General features: G+C 39.4%; 1 protein-coding gene across 2 annotated transcripts; it reads left to right on the top strand.

Moving 5' to 3' along the window:
• Positions 1–231: 231 nt before the first annotated feature.
• On the top strand, positions 232–18,624 carry RPA2 (replication protein A2). Of its 2 annotated transcripts, none has more exons than XM_065927566.1 (9): positions 232–452; positions 713–819; positions 5,111–5,212; positions 5,339–5,452; positions 11,341–11,415; positions 11,921–12,037; positions 16,189–16,296; positions 16,465–16,559; positions 17,806–18,624. In XM_065927566.1, the coding sequence occupies exons 1-9, from the start codon at positions 443–445 to the stop codon at positions 17,828–17,830; spliced, it is 753 nt and encodes a 250-aa protein (XP_065783638.1). In that variant the 5' UTR covers positions 232–442; the 3' UTR covers positions 17,831–18,624. The 2 variants fall into 2 exon arrangements, with proteins under 2 accessions (XP_065783638.1, XP_065783637.1); XM_065927565.1 differs by having other exon boundaries at positions 240–452; positions 17,826–18,624.
• The last annotated feature ends 136 nt before the right edge of the window (positions 18,625–18,760 follow it).

The following is an 18,760-nucleotide window of genomic DNA, read 5'->3' as shown; positions in this document are numbered from 1 at the left end:
GTACAAAGGAAGTGATGTAAGGTGTCACTCACTTGACGCGAGTGAGAGTACACGGGCTGAGATGCGGAAGTATCGCCTTGATTGGTTATTTTCTTGAGACATCGTCCTATCTCAGTGGTTCTCAGCCTTACTTTCGCTTGCGCAGTTTGTTTTGCCCTTAGTAATGATGGCCGCCGGAGCTTCTGGCCCTCACCGGAGCAGAGTGCGAGTTTTCAGGAGCCTTGCCCGAGAAGACAGGAAAAGGCGTAGATTCGTGGGCACTGATTGGCTGAAGCCCTAAGCGTTCTGGATGCTGATTGGCTCTGTCCTTCGCGGGAAGGAGTTTGTGGCGCCAGCGAAAAGTTGATACAGCGCAGCGGGAGCTGCAGGGGTGTTGAGGGGGTCGGCCAACCCACCAGACGGGAACCTTCTGGAACTCTCTCCTGAGGGAATCGTGTCGAAGATGTGGAACAGTATGATGGGCGGGGCGCGTAATGAGAATCGCAGGAAAGATTTAGCAAGGCGCGGGGTGGGAGAGGCCTGTGGCGGCGAGGATCAGGGAGGAGCGGGGGGCCGGCTGAGGGGGCGTGTGGGCCGGGGGTGGTGGGATGGGGCGGGGGACGGTTAGGGAGGCACGGGATGGCCAGGGTGAAGTCTGGGGTGGGGGTCCGGTGGGTTTTTCAGAGGCTTGGAGGGCAGCACAGGTGTTTATACTGTTGTTGTTTAAAACCAGGTGGATTTGAAAGCTATAGCACCTCCTCTTTCGGGGGAGCCAGCAGCTACACACAGTCCCCTGGGGGCTTTGGATCGCCGACAGCTTCACAGGCCGAAAAGAAATCCGTAGGTTGAACGCGTTTTCGTTTTATTTTATCCTTTCCTGAAGTTCTTAACTCATCTGTGAGAGAAAATCTATGAGACGAAGGAAGGGTGTTAAACCTGAGCTGTAATTGTCAGTTATTATCGAATTTTATAATTGAATGCTGTTAGTTTTGAAAAGTGATGTTTTCCCTAATTTTGCATCCACTGTTAACTTGACTTTATTTTGAAATTTACCAATAGAAGTAATGAGTCAGTCTTGTGGGAAAAAACTTGCTTGTATAGCCTAGTTTGCATTCTTCATGTATTGAAAGTCAGTTTTCAATGAAATGTAATGAGGTGCTCTGAAAAGTGAGAAGTTATCAGTCGTGTCCGACTCTTCGTGACCCCATGAACTATACAGTGCTTGGAATTCTCCAGGCCAGAATATTGGAGTGGGTAGCCTTTTCCTTCTCCAGGGGACCTTCCCAACCCAGGGATTGAACCCAGGTCTCCACATTGCAGGCAGATTCTTTACCAGCTGAGCCTCTAGGGGAGCTGCAATGAGGTGCTTCCCTGATGGCTCAGTTGGTAAAGAATCTACCTGCAATGGACCCTGTTTGATTCCTGGGTCCAGAAGATCCCCTGGAGAAGGGATAGGCTACCTGCTCGAGTGTTCTTGGGCTTCCCTGGCAGGTCAGCTGGTAAAGAATTCGCCTGCCATGTGGGAGACCTGGGTTCCATCCCTGGGTTGGGAAGATCCCCTGGAGAAGGGAAAGGCTACCTACTCCAGTATTCTGGCCTGGAGAATTCCATGGACTGTATAGTCCATGGGGTTGCAAAGAATCGGACAAATGAGGTATTCTAACGCAGTGGAAAGAGCTTGGTCTTTGAAGTCTAGTGGGTACATTATATGTTGAACCGTTGCTCTGCCACTCCTTGTAGAGTCTCATCGGACAAATTTCTTAACTTTGGGAGTCTGTTTTGCACCTGCTAAATGGGATTAATAATACATACTTTACGAAGTTGTGAGACTTAATATTATAGTAATATAATTATGCCTATCCCAGAGTTGATTTCAATAAGTGGTCCCAGAGAGTATTATTGAAAACAGCTTGAGTTTTGGAGCCAGAATACATGGTGTCCAGAATTAACTTTGCCTTTTAAGTGTTGGTGTGAGTTTAGTGAAGCAACTTATGTCCTTAGTTTTGGTGGCCCTTGATTTTTCTCATCAGATAATAGTACTAGTACTACTTATGTCACAGGGTCATTCTGAGACTTGATAAATAAAGTATGTATAGGAAAGTGATCTGTAAAAAGCTACCCAAATGCTTGTTATTCACTCTTTCAGAAATAAGTTTGCATTTAGTAGCTGCTGTTGATTTCATCTTTTTAAAAATACAGAATTTGGTGTTAAGATTCAGTATTAGTCAGTTCCGTGTTTTTTGTCCAGGTTGATAAGCTTTTACCTGAGCTGTTGAATCACAGGTGTGTATCAGTAGGAAAGAATTCATTGATAATTCCCATACATTTGGGCATTGCTTTATATTTTTCATATGATTATTTTATATAATCCTGTAAGAGTTATTATTTACTCCATTGCACAACATAGGCTCAAGGTGATTAAGGGACACCTGAACTTGCATAGCTAGTAAGACAGTGCACATATGATGCTGCACAAATCCAAAATCTGGTGAGCAACTTCTGTCTGTTGTATCTTTTTCCCAGGAAGACCAGAGGGAACTCCAAGTCCTCTAAATTTGTCTTCTTTGAGGCTGTAAAGGAAAACATAAAAGATAGATCATTAGTTCTCATCTTTTCTTCTTAAGCTTAATATTTTTCTTTATTTCCAGCTGTTAGAATTTTTATCTCAGCATCTCCACCTGACTGGGGCTGTATATTAAGACCACCTCTCAGAGAAGTGATAATTGTAAGCTGGAGTCTCAAACCCAGGTCTTTTATGTTTAAATCCAGTGCCTTTTCCATAGTAAATTAGGTTAACACTCTATCTAAAAGGTCTCCTGTTGACTATAAACCTGTTATATTTGATCAATTCATGTGAAATTTCCAAAATTGATCATGTTTTGCCTTTTAAAATGGTGGGTTTTTTGTTTTTTGGATTTTTTACAGTATTGTCAGAGTAGTCAGTGGTTCATAGTCAACTAAAAAATAATTTTTTTACAAAATTAAACATACTTGTGCTTGCACTCTCTCTGAGACGCTTTGGAAGAAACCAGGACCTCTTTGTGATCAGTTCCTGGCACATAATAGGTGCTCGTTAAAACACAAGAGGGCTTCCCAAGTGGTTCAGATGGTGAAGAATCTGCCTGCAATGCAGGGGACCAGGGTTGGGAAGATCCCCTGGAGGAAAGAATGACTGCCCACTCTAGTATTCTTGCCTGGAGAATTCCATGGACTGAGAAGTCTGGTGGGCTACAGTCCTTGGGGTCACAGAGTCGGACACGACTGACTGACTAACAAAACACAAGAATCCTCTGTGATTTGAGGCAAATTTGAAGGTGTTACTAATACCTCAGTAATTACCCATATATAACATTTTTACCTGAGGAATAATAATTTTTATTGAATACATATGGCTATATATAGAGATTGATATTAGTGCTTTTATATATGTTATATGTTTTGTTTACAGCTCCACAGGTTGATATCCTCATTTTACAGAATAGGTGGCAGTGTGTCCAGTGCTGTGGAGGGGGGTTTGAACACAGGTTATAGGACTGTCTGGCTCCAAAGCCATGTTCTTGCTGCTTTTACCATAGTGGCTCCTAAGTTTTCTTATGCTAAAGATACAGTGAAAATCTCAAGTGTGATAGATGAAAACAGAACCTCCACAGATTTTAAATGTATAAATACTAATATAGCGTATAACTTCATTTACCAATACCATAAAATTGGAAAACATAGTTGGTTCCTTTACATCCTTATTAAAAGCGGAACAATAGCTGGCCTAATAATTGCTGATATTTCTTGAGTGTTTATAGTGTGCCAGATAGTCTAGGTACTTCACCATATATTTACTTCTCATAATGATTTTTAGTGATTTTATCATTCCTTGTTTTATAGATGAGGAAACAGAGGTAAACAGATGAATAGAGAAATGTGGTCAAGGGCACACTACTCCTGAGTGGTGGAGCTATAATCTTTACCCTCAAGCTTGGCTGCCACCTTTTGTGACATATGTGCTGGTAGTTGGCTGGGCTTACTTTCTACTATCCTGGCAGTACTCACTATTCAAAATTATGCTTCAGTAAAGTGAAATGTTGCTAGTATCATGGACCTTCAGAGATAAGCTTTGATTTCTAAATCAGTTTTACATATAGAACAGTTACTGGGTTTACATTTTACTGATTTCCAACAGGAAGAACCCTCATCTTTAATGCACCTTGCTTTTTCTGTTTTGTATAGAGTCCTTCCTAAAGAGTCTATGAAAGTACATATTTGCTCTCAGTCTGTAATGCATGTTCCTTACCCACTGTTTTTTCACCATCAAAATTTTTACACTTCAAGGTCCAGCCTAAATGCTCCCTCTTCTTGAAATTTCCAGTAAACTTTCCTGAGATTCCACATAGAGTTTCTCATTCTGTAGTGTACAAAGATCAAGATAGTTGTTTACATTTGTACCCCCTCTAAGCTAGGAGTGTGTTGAGGGCAAATCCTATTCCATTATACTCATCTTTATGTCCTCTGACCAGTGGTAGGCAAAATAAGAGTTCACGCTGTTGTTAGTTGCTTCCGGATGTGAGTTGGGTGTCTGTCCTCTTCTGCCCATTGCCTCCTGTCCCTTTCCTTTAGGATGTCCAGTGTGACCACGCCTTAATCCCAATTACCCCATACTCGTGTTTGATTGTCAGAACATCTGTCCTAAAGCTATACGTCTCAATTTCTGTTGTCATTTATCATGAGACTTAGAACAACTCCAAAGTTCTCTCTGTGCTGACCATTTCTCAGACCCCTTCTCATCAGTGATGAATATCCAGTTCCAGCTTGCCTTCATCCTAAAGGTGAAGTTTCTTCTTAAAAGTCTGTTCCAGAAGCAGGTCCTTATGCTGTCCACAATATGGTCTACTCATTTTGGTGATCCCTAGTCCAGCACAGACTTATCCATTCATCAGGAACTTTGGAGTCTGACAGACCTGGGTTTGAAATCTAAAGTGTGGCATTTGTTAACTATATAACCTTGGTTTTCACCTGTGTGAAGTAGAGATAGGATCATATTGAAGATTCAGTGTTATATGTATAGTGCTTGGCACATAGCAGGTGCTAAATGAACAGTAGTTAATTATTTTCTTGATTGAATTTATGCATACTTTTTCAGAGAGCTCGAGCTCAGCACATTGTACCCTGTACCATATCTCAACTGCTTTCTGCTACTCTGGTTGATGAAGTATTCAGAATTGGAAATGTTGAAATTTCACAGGTATGGAAAATAATTTGTGCAAGAGTCACTTAACATGAAGAATGAAATAAAACTAGCATCATTTAAAAATACATAAATGTTACCTTGGTTTCCAAGAAAACTAAACTTTTTTTCCTTCTGGTCTAGGTCACTATTGTGGGGATAATCAGAAATGCAGAGAAGGCTGCAACCAACATTGTTTACAAGATAGATGACATGACAGCTGCGCCCATGGATGTTCGCCAGTGGGTTGACACAGATGTAAGTAGTTGTTTTGGAATCAGGGTGGGGTTATTTTGGGACTTTGGAGATGTTGAACTTTTTTAGTTTTACTTTTTAAAGGCGGGTCTTGTTATAAAAATAAAACATTAGCAAGACGTCAAACACAGAAACCCTAACATGAACGGTCAATACGTTTTATTTCTTTAAAATTTAAAATCTTTGAAACTTCCCCAAATACTATAAACAAAGTTAAAGGGCAAGTGACAGGACATACTAGAATGTAAACTTTGTGAGTACGAAGATTTTTTATGTTGGCATTGTATCCCAGCACCTAGAACAATGCCAGTTACATAGTGGGCCCTGAGTAAATATTATTCAAATGAGTGGGAAATTTTTTTGCAACATATTACAAACATTTAAAATTTTTAATTAATGAAAGTTCTTGCAAAGGAAAAAGCAATTGCACCTTAGGAAACAGGGAAAGAAATGCACAAGTAATTCATAATACGTGAAATATAAATTGCAACAACAATAAAAAAGCAGGTTTACTGAACATTAAGATACCACTTTTAACTTATTAAATTGGCAAAGAAAAAAGAATGGCAATGTCTACTTCTGTTGAGAGCAGGAGGCACTTAATTTGGGGAATGGTTTGTCAGTGTTTGTCTGGGAAAGAGGATACCATCCTACCTTGATGTTATGAGTATAACCTTTCTCAAAAATCTGCCTATGATCAAGGTCACCCATCACAGAAAACTTGACCTAGCAGTCTACTGCTGGAAATTTACATTAAGGAGAAGTTTCAGTTGTAAGATTGTTGATCATCACATTATTTATCATAATGGAAAACTAAAAGGAATCTTGATGTTAGCAATAGGATATTATTAATTAAACCATGGCATATATTTAAAATACTGCAAATGATGTAGAAATGTATGTATTGTCACAAAGAAGTGTTTACCATAAATGTTGAGAGGAAAAGAGCTTGTTAAAGATAGTATGTGTGATGTGGCCCCATTTTTGCAAAGCAACATGTATCTGAGTGTATGTATAAACAAGGAGAAAATAGACCGAAGGAAAATATATGCTTCTTACGCTTTTATTTTTTAATTGGGCAGAAGCCTTCTAGGTTTTCGTTTTTGCTGCACTGTGCAGCTTTTGGGATCTTCATTCCCTGACCAGAAATCAAGCCATGCTCCCTGCAGTGAAAGCATGGAGTCCTAACCATTGGACCTCCAGGAAGTTCCCAGCTTCTTCATTTTTTAATGTTGTTTTAAAAGTGCATTCATTTTAGAAAATTTGGATACTTTGTATGCTATTTTCACTTCAAAAACCACAATCATCTATGAAGAGTTAACTTGATAGTTATGCGTTCTTTATTTTTTGCACCTCAGAAAAATATAGGAGAATTTATTGAACAGTTATAATTGGAATACCGATTCTGAACTAGACTGCTTGATTCCAGGTAGATGAAGAATGTAACCACACAGTCCCTGCCATCAAGTGGGGTGGTGATTACTAGAGATGCCTAATACTACATACTCATGTGAAGTTATGCTGCTCACTTTTATAATAAGTGAGCATTTAAAGATTACCTGAAATCCCACATCCCAAAATGATTACTGTTACAGTGAAAGTGAAGTCGCTCAGTCGTGTCCGACTCTTTGCGACCCCATGGGCTATAGCCTACTAGGCCCCTCCATTCATGGAATTTTCCAGGCAAGGGTACTGGAGTGGGTTGCCCTGTTACAGTACATTTTGATAAATACCCTTTCAGAAATTTCTCTCTGCATATTTGTACATTTATGAGATGGATGCTTACGGTTTTACATAAAGGATAATATGATATTCAGCTGCTTCATTATCTGCCCTTTTCACTCAGAACTCCCCCATTTCTGGGGACCACCTATTCCATCATAAGGTTACATCATCCCTTGCTTCTAGAACATTTAACTTATTTCCATCATTTGTTATTATAGAATAGGCCCCAGTGAGTATCTGTGTGTATATTTCTTCATGATTATGAGATAATCTCTTTAAGATGAATTAAACTAGGTTTTCTGGAGGAAATATACATTTTAAAATACTTTGTTTTTTGGTTAATCTTACATTTACAATTTTGCATTTTTTTATTTAATTAGTGCATGAGAATGCCCAGTTAGTTCCCCACACCCTAATAGTAGGTTTTATGAGTCTTAAATTTTTGTATGATAGTTTAAAAAATACAATCTTGTCATTGACAATGGTATTTTTATACGTAATTTAGTTTTAGTGAGATTGAATTTTTTTAAACTATATTTAAATAAGACTGGGTGCTGACTGTGGCTCAGAACACACGAACTCCTTATTGCCAAATTGATACTTAATTTGAAGAAAGTAGGGAAAACCATTAGTCCATTCAGGTATGATCTAAAGCAAATCCCTTATGATTATACAGTGGAAGTGATAAATAGATTCAAGGGATTAGATCTGATAGAATGCCTGAAGATCTCTGGACGGAGGTTCATGACATTGTCCAGGAGGTGATGATAAAAACCATCCCCAAGAGGAAGAAATGAAAAAGGCAAAATGGTTATCTGAGGAGGCTATTTGTAAGAATAGCTGAGAAAAGAAGAGATGCAAAAGGCAAAGGGGAAAAGGAAAGATACCCATCTAAATGCAGAGTTCCAAAGGATAGCAAGGAGAGATAAGAAAGCCTTTCTAAGTGAACAATGCAAAGAAATAGAGGAAAACATCAGAATGGGAAAGACTAGAGATCTCTTCAAGAAAATTAGAGATGCAAAAATGGGCACAGTAAAGGTCAGAAACAGTGTGGGCATAACAGAAGCAGAAGATATTAGTCAGAGGCAGCAAGAATACACAGAAGAACTGCACAAAAAAGATCTTAATGACCCAGATAACCATGATGATATGATCACCCACCTAGAGCCAGACATCCTAGAATGTGAAGTCAAGTGGGCCTTAGGAAGCATCACTACAAACAAAGCTAGTGAAGGTGATGGAATTCCAGTTAAGCTATTTCAAATCCTAAAAGTTGATGCTGTGAAAGTGCTGCACTCAATATGCCAGCAAATTTGGAAAACTCAGCAGTGACCACAGAACTGGAAAAGGTCAGTTTTCATACCAGTTCCAAAGAAGACAATGCCAAATAATGTTCAAACTACTGCATAGTTGCATTCATCTCACATGCTAGCAAAGTAATGCTCAAAATTCTCCAAGCTAGGCTTCAAGAGTACGTGAACCGAGAACTCCCAGATGTTCAAGCTAGATTTAGAAAAGGCAGGGGAACCAGAGATCAAATTGCCAACATCCATTGGATCATAGAAAAAGCAAGAGAATTCCAGAAAAACATCTACTTATGTTTCATTGACTATGCTAAAGTCTTTGACTGTATGGATCGCAACAAACTGGAAAATTCTTAGGGAGATGGGAATACCAGACCACCTTACCTGTGTCCTGCACAACCTGTATGCAGGTCAAGAAGCAACAATTACAACAGGACTTGGAACAGTGGACTGGTTCCAGATTGGGAAAGGAGTATGTTAAGGCTGTATATTGTCACCCTGCTTATTTATATGCCAAGTACATCATGAGAAATGCTGGGTGGGATGAAGCACAAGGTGGAATCAAGATTGATGGGAAAAATATCAATAACCTTATATATGCAGATGACACCATAACTATGGCAGAAAACAAAGAACTAAAGAGCCTCTTGATGAAGGTGAAAGAGGAGAGTGAAAAAGCTGGCTTAAAACTCAACATTCAAAGAACTTAAGACCATGGCATCTGGTCCCATCACTTCATGGCAAATAGATGGGGGAACAATAGACACATGAGAGACTTTGTTTTCTTAGGCTCCAGAATCACTGCAGATGGTGACTGCAGCCATGAAATTAAAAGACACTCGGTCTTTGGAAGAAAAGCTATAACAAACCTAGACAGTGAATTAAAAAGCAGAGACATTACTTTTGCCAGCAAAGGTCCATCTAGTCAAGGCTATGGTTTTTCCAGTAGTCATGTATGGATGTGAGAGTTGGATCATAAAGAAAGCTAAGTGCCAAAGAATTGATGCTTTTGAACTGTGGTGTTGGAGAAGGCTCTTGGGAGTCCCTTGGATGGCAAGGAGATCAAACCCGTCAATCCTAAAGGATATCAACCCTGAATAATCATTAAAAGGACTGATGCTAAAACTGAAACTCCAGTACTTTGGCTACCTGATGGGAAGAGCCAGCTCATTAGAAAAGACCTTGATGCTGGGAAAGATTGAAAGCAGGAGGAGAAGGGGACAACAGAGGACAAAATGGTTGGATGGCATCACCAACTCAATGAACATGAGTTTGAGCAAACTGTGAGATAGTGAAGAATAGGGAGTCATGGTGTGCTGCAGTCCATGGGATCGCCTAGAGTCGGACATGACTGAACAACAACAACAAAATGTAAATTTGTGGGGAGATTTTTTAGTTGTCTGAGTACTTTGATTCCCTAGGAGTGTTTATTTTTGTTTGCAAAAGCCTGAAAAGTAGTAATCTTTTATCATAATTATATTATTTCTCTAGTTTGTCTTTTGACTTTGAAAAACTTTTCCTTGTTTCAAATTATTGTTTTTTAATTGTTCATATTTTCTTCTATAATTTCTATGGTTTCTTTTCATATTTCTATATATGATTAAGCCTTTTTATAATTAAGTGATATATTTTAGTAGAAGGAAAGAAGTATAGATCCAGCTTTACTTTTTCCAAGTGGTTTTAAAATGTTCTTTGTGGGAATACAGAGTTTTATCTGTGGTATAGATTCAGCTATGTAAAGTAATAGAATGAAATGCAAATAGTTGATAACCTCCAGGTGATGGGAATTGGAATGCTTTTTATTTTTAAACATCCAAATTTTCTATTCTAACTTTTTATACTCATGTATTCTCTAAGTGGGCTTCCCAGATGGCGCTAGTGGTAAAGAACTCGCCTACCAATGCAGGAGACATAAGAGGGTTTGATCCCTGGGTGGGGAAGATCCTCTCAGGAGGGCATGGCAACCCATTCCAGTATTCTTGCCTGGAGAATCCCGCAGACAGACAAGCCTGGTGGGCTATAGTCCATAGGGTCACAAGGAGTTGGACACAGTTGAAGCAATTTAACGCAAACACACGCATTCTAGAACCAGAAAAGAACTGAGTCAGCTTATATATTTTTCTTATAAATAATAGGTACATAGCCTAGAAAACCCATAAAGAAATATTAAAATCATTTGTAGTTATCCCAGTTAACTTTTGTTAATGTTTTGACATGTATGTTTCACCTCGTGGGAAATAAGCTGAGTCACAACTGATGAGTCACAACTGATATTCACAGACAGTAAATAGAATTCTCCATTATCCTTTGCAGCAGTGTAAAGTATCCCATTATATGAATGTGTACTTTTTGTTGGATATATAGGTTGCTTTAAATGTTTTAGTAGTATTCATAACTATGCTGAGATGACTACTCTTAAAGCTAAATCTTGATTACATGTTGTTAGTAATTTTCTTAAATTTCTAAAAGTAGAGTTGCTGTGCTGAGATGACTACTCTTAAAGCTAAATCTTGATTACATGTTGTTAGTAATTTTCTTAAATTTCTAAAAGTAGAGTTGCATGTCTTACCGGAAAGTTGTGTGCCTGAGAACTCTGAATGAATAGTGCCATAATTGTTTGCTGGGTTTTTTGTTGTTGTTTTTTTTTTAATGTAGAACTTGGAACTGGAAATTACCTTTAGAAATATTATTCTAATTCCTGATTTTATTTTTTAAAATATTAAATTCTAAAAGGCAGGGAAAACTAGTTAGTACTACATTAGAATCCTTTAGCTCTTATTGTAACTTTATCTTCATAAATTTTAAAGAGGCTTTCACCAGTATCACTATAACCTAAATGTGTGTTTGTATTTTTTCTGTTAGGATGCCAGCAGTGAAAACACTGTGGTCCCTCCAGAAACATATGTGAAAGTGGCTGGTCATCTGAGATCATTCCAGGTAAAGTCAGAAGAAAACAAAAACAGTTAAAATGTATTTGCATGAAGCAGTTTCTGGAGTCATGCCTACGTTTGGGATACTTAAGACTTAACTAAGTTTCTCTGTTTAATGGGAATTATATTGAAATTATTTCATTATTTTCTTCAAAAGGAAATAATGAGTTTTTTCAATTTAAAACAGAAAGGTAGAGAAAGAACAAGATCTCAGCCTACAGTTGCCAGCTATGACATTCATTAGGTGTGGAAGGGTAGACACTGGATTTAGAGACTGGACTCTTTGTTTAACCTTGGGAAAATCATTGAATATCTCTGAGCTAGTTTTGTTTTTTTTCACTATATTTCATTGACTATATTTGAATTAACTTTGAGCTGAAAAATTTCAATATCTAGCACATTTTCCTCATTTAATAAAATACTGTAACCAAGAAAAGAGCCATGATCTTTTGGCCTGAAATTGACTCTAATGTGCTTAGCCTTTGTTCACATTTTTCTCTTTATTTTAATAGAACAAGAAAAGCCTGGTAGCCTTTAAGATCATGCCCCTGGAGGATATGAATGAGTTCACCACACATATTCTGGAAGTTGTCAACGCACACATGATGCTGAGCAAGCCGAACAGTCAGGTGAGCAGTTTCGTGCTCATCGTTTTTCTCTTCCCTGGAGGAACTGCTTCTGTGTTTGGGCTTTGATTTCCTTAACATTTTCAGATCGAGCCAGAAGACATGCATCATTCAGTCTTAAAAAATTTTCTCTGTGAGCTTTGCCATGTTACTTTATTCCAGATGAAACTCTCATATTCCTCTCACAATACCTCTCCACTATCTTGAATGGTTGAGGCCCAGACAGACTTCAAGTGTAGACCCATCATGATAGGCTTAGCTCTTCGCTTAAGGATTTTCAGTCCGTATTCAGAGAAAAACCCCAACTAGGATAGCATTTTGCTGCTTCCCTTTCAACCTATTGGCTAAACGAGAAAATTTATTCACCGTTATTTTGTCCCTGAAATTATATTTCTTGTTTCATGTTGAAATTTCTCAACATTTTTTTCTGTAGTGTGAATTTAGTTTGACAAGTCCATGTAGGACCACACAAGAGGTTTGTTGATCCGAGTATTAGAATGCCCTTAGATGATTCTGGTAGCAAGGTGGAGGACTGGTTACAGTAGGAGGGGCTGGAAAACTGGTTTGCTTTTGCATCCTGTTCTTTGCCAAGCGTTTTGCTAAGCATTGGGGATACAAAGAGAAATTCATTCAATTTATTGAGCATAGCATATGCCTGTCATTAGTCACGGTCCTATGAATACAGCAGTGAACAAGATGGATTAAGTGTCTGCACTCAAACTTACATTCTTGAGAGAAATGGATCATAAACAAGAAAATAAATATATAATTATATATTGTTATAGATACTCTGCAATAAGGCAGAGTAGGACAGGACAGTGATGGAGGAAAACATATGGTATAATTTTAGGTGAGAAAAGAACATTCCAAGCTGAGGAAATAAAAAAATCAGAAGCCATGAGATTGCAACAAGCTTGGCATATCTGAGACCATTAAGAAAGCCACACTGTCTGCAGTGAAGCAAATAACAGGAAGATGGTAGAGGGATGTAGACAAGGAAGCGGGACCCACATGAGGTAGGGCTTCATAGGCTGTAGTAAGAATTACTTTCTTCTCATTGATAGTAAGCTTTTAGAAGATTTTGACTAGGGAGTGATGTGGTGTGATTTACCATTGCAAAAGCTCCTTTGAGCTCTTGTATGGAGAGCAGACTGAGACTCCAGCAATAGCAACAGCTATAATTTGGGGGAATGGTAGCAGCAACTGGGAGAAGAGGTTGGATTCTAATCTGTTTTGGAGGCAGAGCTGCAGGACCTATTGATAGTTTAGAAATAGGATCTAAAGAAAAAGGATTCAGATATAATTCCTAGGTTTGGGGCTTGAGTAACTAGGTGAAGCTAGCAGGTTTTGAGGATAAAATCCAGAATTCTGTTTTGGACTTAACAAATGTGACATGCCAGTTAGACACCCAAATGGAGACTGGAGTGGAAGGTTGACTGAATAAGGCTGGAACTCGAGGGAGGGGTCAGGGCTAGAGAGAGCACTTTGAGAGTCATTGTGTGGATGGTATATAAAAGCTTCAGATGAGATGAGATGAGATAACTAGTGAGTTCTTAGAGACCTGAGATCTGGAACACTAACCTTTAGGAGTGTGGAGGCACAGGAGCCAGGGAAAGTCAAAGAAGTTGTCAGCTGGACAGGAAGAAAACTGGGGACTGTGATTCCATAGGATATTCTGAAAAGAGTGTTTTTAGGACGGAATGGAGTTCACCTGGAGAATGCTGCCCAGAAGTCAGGTAAGATGATGAGAGGGGTCTGTCGAATTTGGAAACGTGGATCTCCAAAAGAGTGGATTCAGTAACATGGGTTAGAAAGAATGGGATTGAATAGAAAGTTTAGGGTGTTTATCTTATGACTGTGCTTCATAACATATACATATGTATCAAATGTTCTATGATAAAAATGGTTTTAAAGAGAATAGGTGGAGGTTGCGAGCATAGATAATTATATTGAGAAGTAAATAAAATAACCCTTTCCCTCAATGATTTTTCTCAAGTATTGGGGGGGTGGTTCAGATCACTTAAGCAGTGAAAGCAGCGATGAGTGGCAAGTGCAGTATACCATGGAACCACAGAGAGGAGTTGCCTCTCCTGACCCAGACATCAAGAAAGGCCTGCTGGAGGATATGATGCCTAAACCAAGTCATAAAATTTACATGGGAGGTAGGGGGGATACCTGAAGCAGATCATATCAGCAGAGGTATCCAGGGAAGAAATAGCATTCAGGTCAATATTATCATAACATGAGATTTCTGTTTTACCAGCAGTGTGAAGGCATCTAGCTTGAAAACAAGAGGATCATGACTGATTTTTGTTGTTTATTTTTTTTATGACCTCAAAGCATTGGCATTTAATGGATAAATGTTGAAGGAATGAGTCTCCTGCCTGGATGGGAGTTCCCCTGATGAGCTTACACAATGCTCTTTTACTTGTAATGAGTACTTAATATATTTGATCTTTTGTCATCTTTATTCAGTTCAATAAATTAAGCATTGACTGAGCACCTGCTGCCCACCAGGCACTGCAAAGCTGAAGGGACTTGGAGAAAGTGACAAAACTGTGATGGCTGGTGTGAGAGGGAATGGGGCAAGTGCTGTGGGATCTGAACGAAAGAGCACAACTAGCCTGGCCTGGGAGGGTGTCAGGGACGGCTTCTTGAAGGCAGTGGCAATTAAGTTGGGCTTTGAAGGATAAGAAGAGTGTTTCCCAGGCAGACAATGAAAGGAGCATTCCAGACATGGAATAAAGTGTCAGAGGCATGTGTGAATGACCAGAAGTCCCTGTGTTAAAAGCTAGTGGTCAAGAATTTTAAAAAGACTCTGATGTCTAGTTATGGTAGGTCTTGAATGTCCAGGAGTTTCATATTATTTTCACAGGCGGGGGAGCCAGCTGAAAGCTTTTAGGTGGAGGAGAGACGTGATCAGAAATTATTACTTGGAGCAATAAGGAAGGTTGATTGACATAGGAGAGACTTACAGCTGAGACACTGGTCAGGAGACTAGGGGTAATGAGGATGGACTGGAGCTGTTGAGATTGTATTAATAGGCTGTGGGGACAGACTATGGGAGATGAGTGACTGGAGATACAGATGGCTGACTTCTGCAGGACTGGGCTTGAGCTTACTAACTGAGATGGAATACATAGCAGGGCAGGCCATTTTGGAGAGGAAAGTAGTGAACTTTATTTTGAAGTACATGGGACATCTAAGTGGTGGTCTTCAGTTGATGGTTGGGGACAAGGATTTGTGGTCTCAGAGGAAGTCTGGGATGAAATCCTGGGGGAACTATCAGCCTTTTGAAAGATAGGTAGACGAGGAGACTGAGAGGAGATACTAAGAAGGCAGAGTTCAAGAGTTAAGTGGACAGCTAGAAAAATATGGTGCTAGGAAGCCCAGGGACGGGTCCATTTCAAGAGGAGTGTGGTCAGCAGTGTCTCCTGAGAGGTCAAGTGTTATGAGGGACTGAAAGGGATTAGTGGCTGTATTGGTTGAAAAGCATTGGTGACTTTGGTGGGAACAGTTTCAGGGGGTATATTTAGGGAGAATCCAAATAGGGTAGAGAAGTGAAAACAGTGACTATAGTCTATTATTTTTTAAAAGTTTGATTAAAAAAAAGAAGAGGGTGATGAGAATTGTGTCTCCTTTTCTCTCCTTGTAATGCTTAATGCCTAGCTGACGCTTGCTAAGTGTTTGCATGATTGAGCACCAAAGATAGATACCACTCCAGCAGAACTCATTAATTTTCTTTGTGCCCTTTTTCCTCTGGTTCCTCTCACATTGCAAAGAAAAGGGGACGCCAGAAAGTACCTTTCTCTCTGTTTGATATGATATATATACTTCAGAGATGACTTTATCTTATGAAATACTCATTGGATAATAGCTGTCCTTTCCAGTCTAAGCAATTGTTACTTGGAAAATTCTGCTTAGAACATTCTGTGGCGATCCAGTGGGTAGGATTCAGTACTTTCACTGCCGTGGCCTGGATTCAGTCTCTGGTTGGAAAACTTAAGATCTCATAAGCCATACGTTGTGGTCAGAAAAACAAAAAAAAATTTGCTTAAATTGTTTTTTGTAAACTACTTATTAAGCTATTTAAAAGAGCAAGAACTATGTTTAAATTGGTAAACTTACTAATGTTGTGAACTTCCTTAATTCAGCCCCCAGCAGGGAGAGCACCTATCAGCAATCCAGGAATGAGTGAAGCTGGGAACTTCGGTGGGAATAACTTCATACCAGCAAATGGCCTCACTGTGGCCCAGAACCAGGTAAACAATGGAGTGGCTCCAGACTTTGCAAGATGCAGAGCTGTAAATTGTTACTTTCTTAATGGTGCTAAGTATCTGACTCATTTCTTTCTTATAAAGAGATTCTCGCTTGATAGGAGGGAGCTGATTCATAGTAGTTATTGAAATCTTTCTGATTTGAATCTTCAGGTGCTGAATTTGATCAAAGCTTGTCCAAGACCTGAAGGATTGAACTTTCAGGATCTCAAGAACCAACTCCAACACATGTCCGTAGCCTCAGTCAAGTGAGTATTTGGTTTCTGTTAGCTACGGTTCCAGAATGTACCCATTTCACCTCACCAAGGTTTCCTTTAATGAGAAGTGAGTTAAAAAAAAGAAATAAGAGGGAAGTTGTTCAGTCATGGAAAAATAGAAAAAGGACTCATATAGATGGTGCTGCCTGTCACTTCCGTTATTCATTTTTTCATTCAACAAATCGTAAGTCCAGTTATGTGTGAAGCATGTAATTTTGAGCAAAAATTGACCTGATAGCTCTTATAGAATTTAGTCTAAAGGAATGAGATCCTGGCTCTTGGTCCTCTGGTGTACAGTCTCATTGGTGTTACTGTTCCAGATGTGGAGAGTATGCCTCAGACAGTCCTTCCAGCATCATTGTCCTGATAACCTGTTAGATGAGCAGCTTCCTGATTCTAATGAACTCGTCAAAGAGTATTGTGTTTGTGATAGCTGTTACTATAAATCAGTTGAAATTCTAGATCTCAGTAGAGAAAAATGCTCATGTCTCATTCCATTTCCTGTCCTGTAAGATGAGGGTAATAATTCCTGTCCTAAGAGTTACTGTGATGATGAGGCGCAGAAAGGCGGTTACAAGTGCTTTCTAAGTTGTTACTATTATTAAATATGATACTGACACTAACTCTGAAGGCCTTAAAACCATTTCTAGAAGACCTTTTCTTTCCTTCCTGCAACTTTATTTCCCAGAGGGAAATTGGAGGGCCCATGGATGGATGAGGAGCTTTTTTTTGTTTGTTTTTAATAGCTATTTCTACTAGGAAACATTATGTGGAAGCTGAACGACTAGATCCTAGTTTCAGATGCTCATTTAGACTGGTATTTAAGTGAGGTCCTACTTTCTTTGCTTTCTACAATCTGGGAGAGGGATCCAAGGCAGCCCTAAAACCATTGTCTCCATGGATTACCTCAGTTTTGCAATTGAACCTGATGTTTCTCTCTGCAAGAGCCTTCTATGAGCAAAATGGCTGTGAATTGGTAAGGTATCTGCCTGCCAATGCAGGAGACACACGTTTGATCCCTGGGTCAAGAACATCCCCTGGAGAAGGGCATGGCAACCCACTCCTGTATTCTTGCCTGGGAAATCCCATGAACAGAGGAGCCTGGTGGGCTCCAGTCCATTGGGTCACGAGAGAGTCGGACACGACCTACTGACTAAAGTAACAAGATAGAAAGTTGGGAAATGAAGTTTACATATTCAGCCATATCTAAAAGGCAGTTTCCTATCTTCTGCATTAGGGTGTTTTCTTTCTTTCTAGGCTAGCTGTGGATTTTCTAAGCAACGAGGGACACATCTATTCCACCGTGGATGATGATCATTTTAAATCCACAGACGCAGAATAACTGGATCTAACTGGGTACCTGAGATACTTTCCAGTTGGACCTTTTTTTTTGCAGCCTCTTGTCACCAGCTGTGCATATAATTGGCAGGTTGACTTCTAGGAAGTAGATTTCATCTGTAAAAGATCTCAACTGACATCCTTTTGAAACTTACTACTACTCTTCTGTGTTTTTGAAGCTCAAAGGGATATGGGCCTCTGGAAAGGATATAAACTAGGGCAGAATTTCTTAGAGAAGTAACAGATTAGTTAGTTACAACATCAAGCTAAATGGAATTGAAAGAGAGATGCTACCAAAAGAGTTGGGCAGTACTGCTTAAATAATGCTCAAGAGTTTCTATTCTTAAATTGTTTCCTCTTGAGAGAGAAGATGAGCAGCACTGGGCCCACTCACCTCTGCCTTTTTGGTTCCCCACTTTGGTTATGTGGTGTTACTTTCAGAATTGCACTTTTTTCACCTTGTCATAGTAGCTGCCAAGTGTGTTTTTATAAACCTGGGGTTCTAGAGTACTGGCTTCCTGGGGCAGAGGAGAGAAAGAAATGCGTGTTGTACACAATAAGTACGTTCATATGTTTAATAAAATAGTTCTATTGTTGAAGTAACTTGTAAAAATGTTATTTCTTTATGCTGCAATAATTAATACTTTATCATCTCAACTAATTCTTAGATAAGTTAATGAGGTGTAACATGCAAATAAAAGTTCTATAACTGCTTTAACTGTGTTTCTAAATGACGTCCACCAGCAGCTGTGTGAAGGAGGCCCCACCCCCCTTGGTTTCTGACAGAGAACAACAATGTGGTCGCTGTCTGCGCTTACAGGATACTTCCCACCTGGGGACTGTGCAGATGCTTA

This window comes from Muntiacus reevesi, chromosome 3 (assembly GCF_963930625.1).
Source record: "Muntiacus reevesi chromosome 3, mMunRee1.1, whole genome shotgun sequence".
Taxonomy (NCBI): Eukaryota; Metazoa; Chordata; class Mammalia; order Artiodactyla; family Cervidae; genus Muntiacus; species Muntiacus reevesi.
This window is presented reverse-complemented; position numbering and strand designations above follow the sequence as displayed.

Excerpts from the sequence above, each read along its gene's own strand:
- RPA2 (XM_065927565.1), top strand. Across the intron at positions 820-5,110 it reads CACAGGCCGAAAAGAAATCC|AGAGCTCGAGCTCAGCACAT; the intron begins GTAGGTTGAACG and ends ATACTTTTTCAG. Across the intron at positions 16,560-17,825 it reads ATGTCCGTAGCCTCAGTCAA|GCTAGCTGTGGATTTTCTAA; the intron begins GTGAGTATTTGG and ends CTTTCTTTCTAG.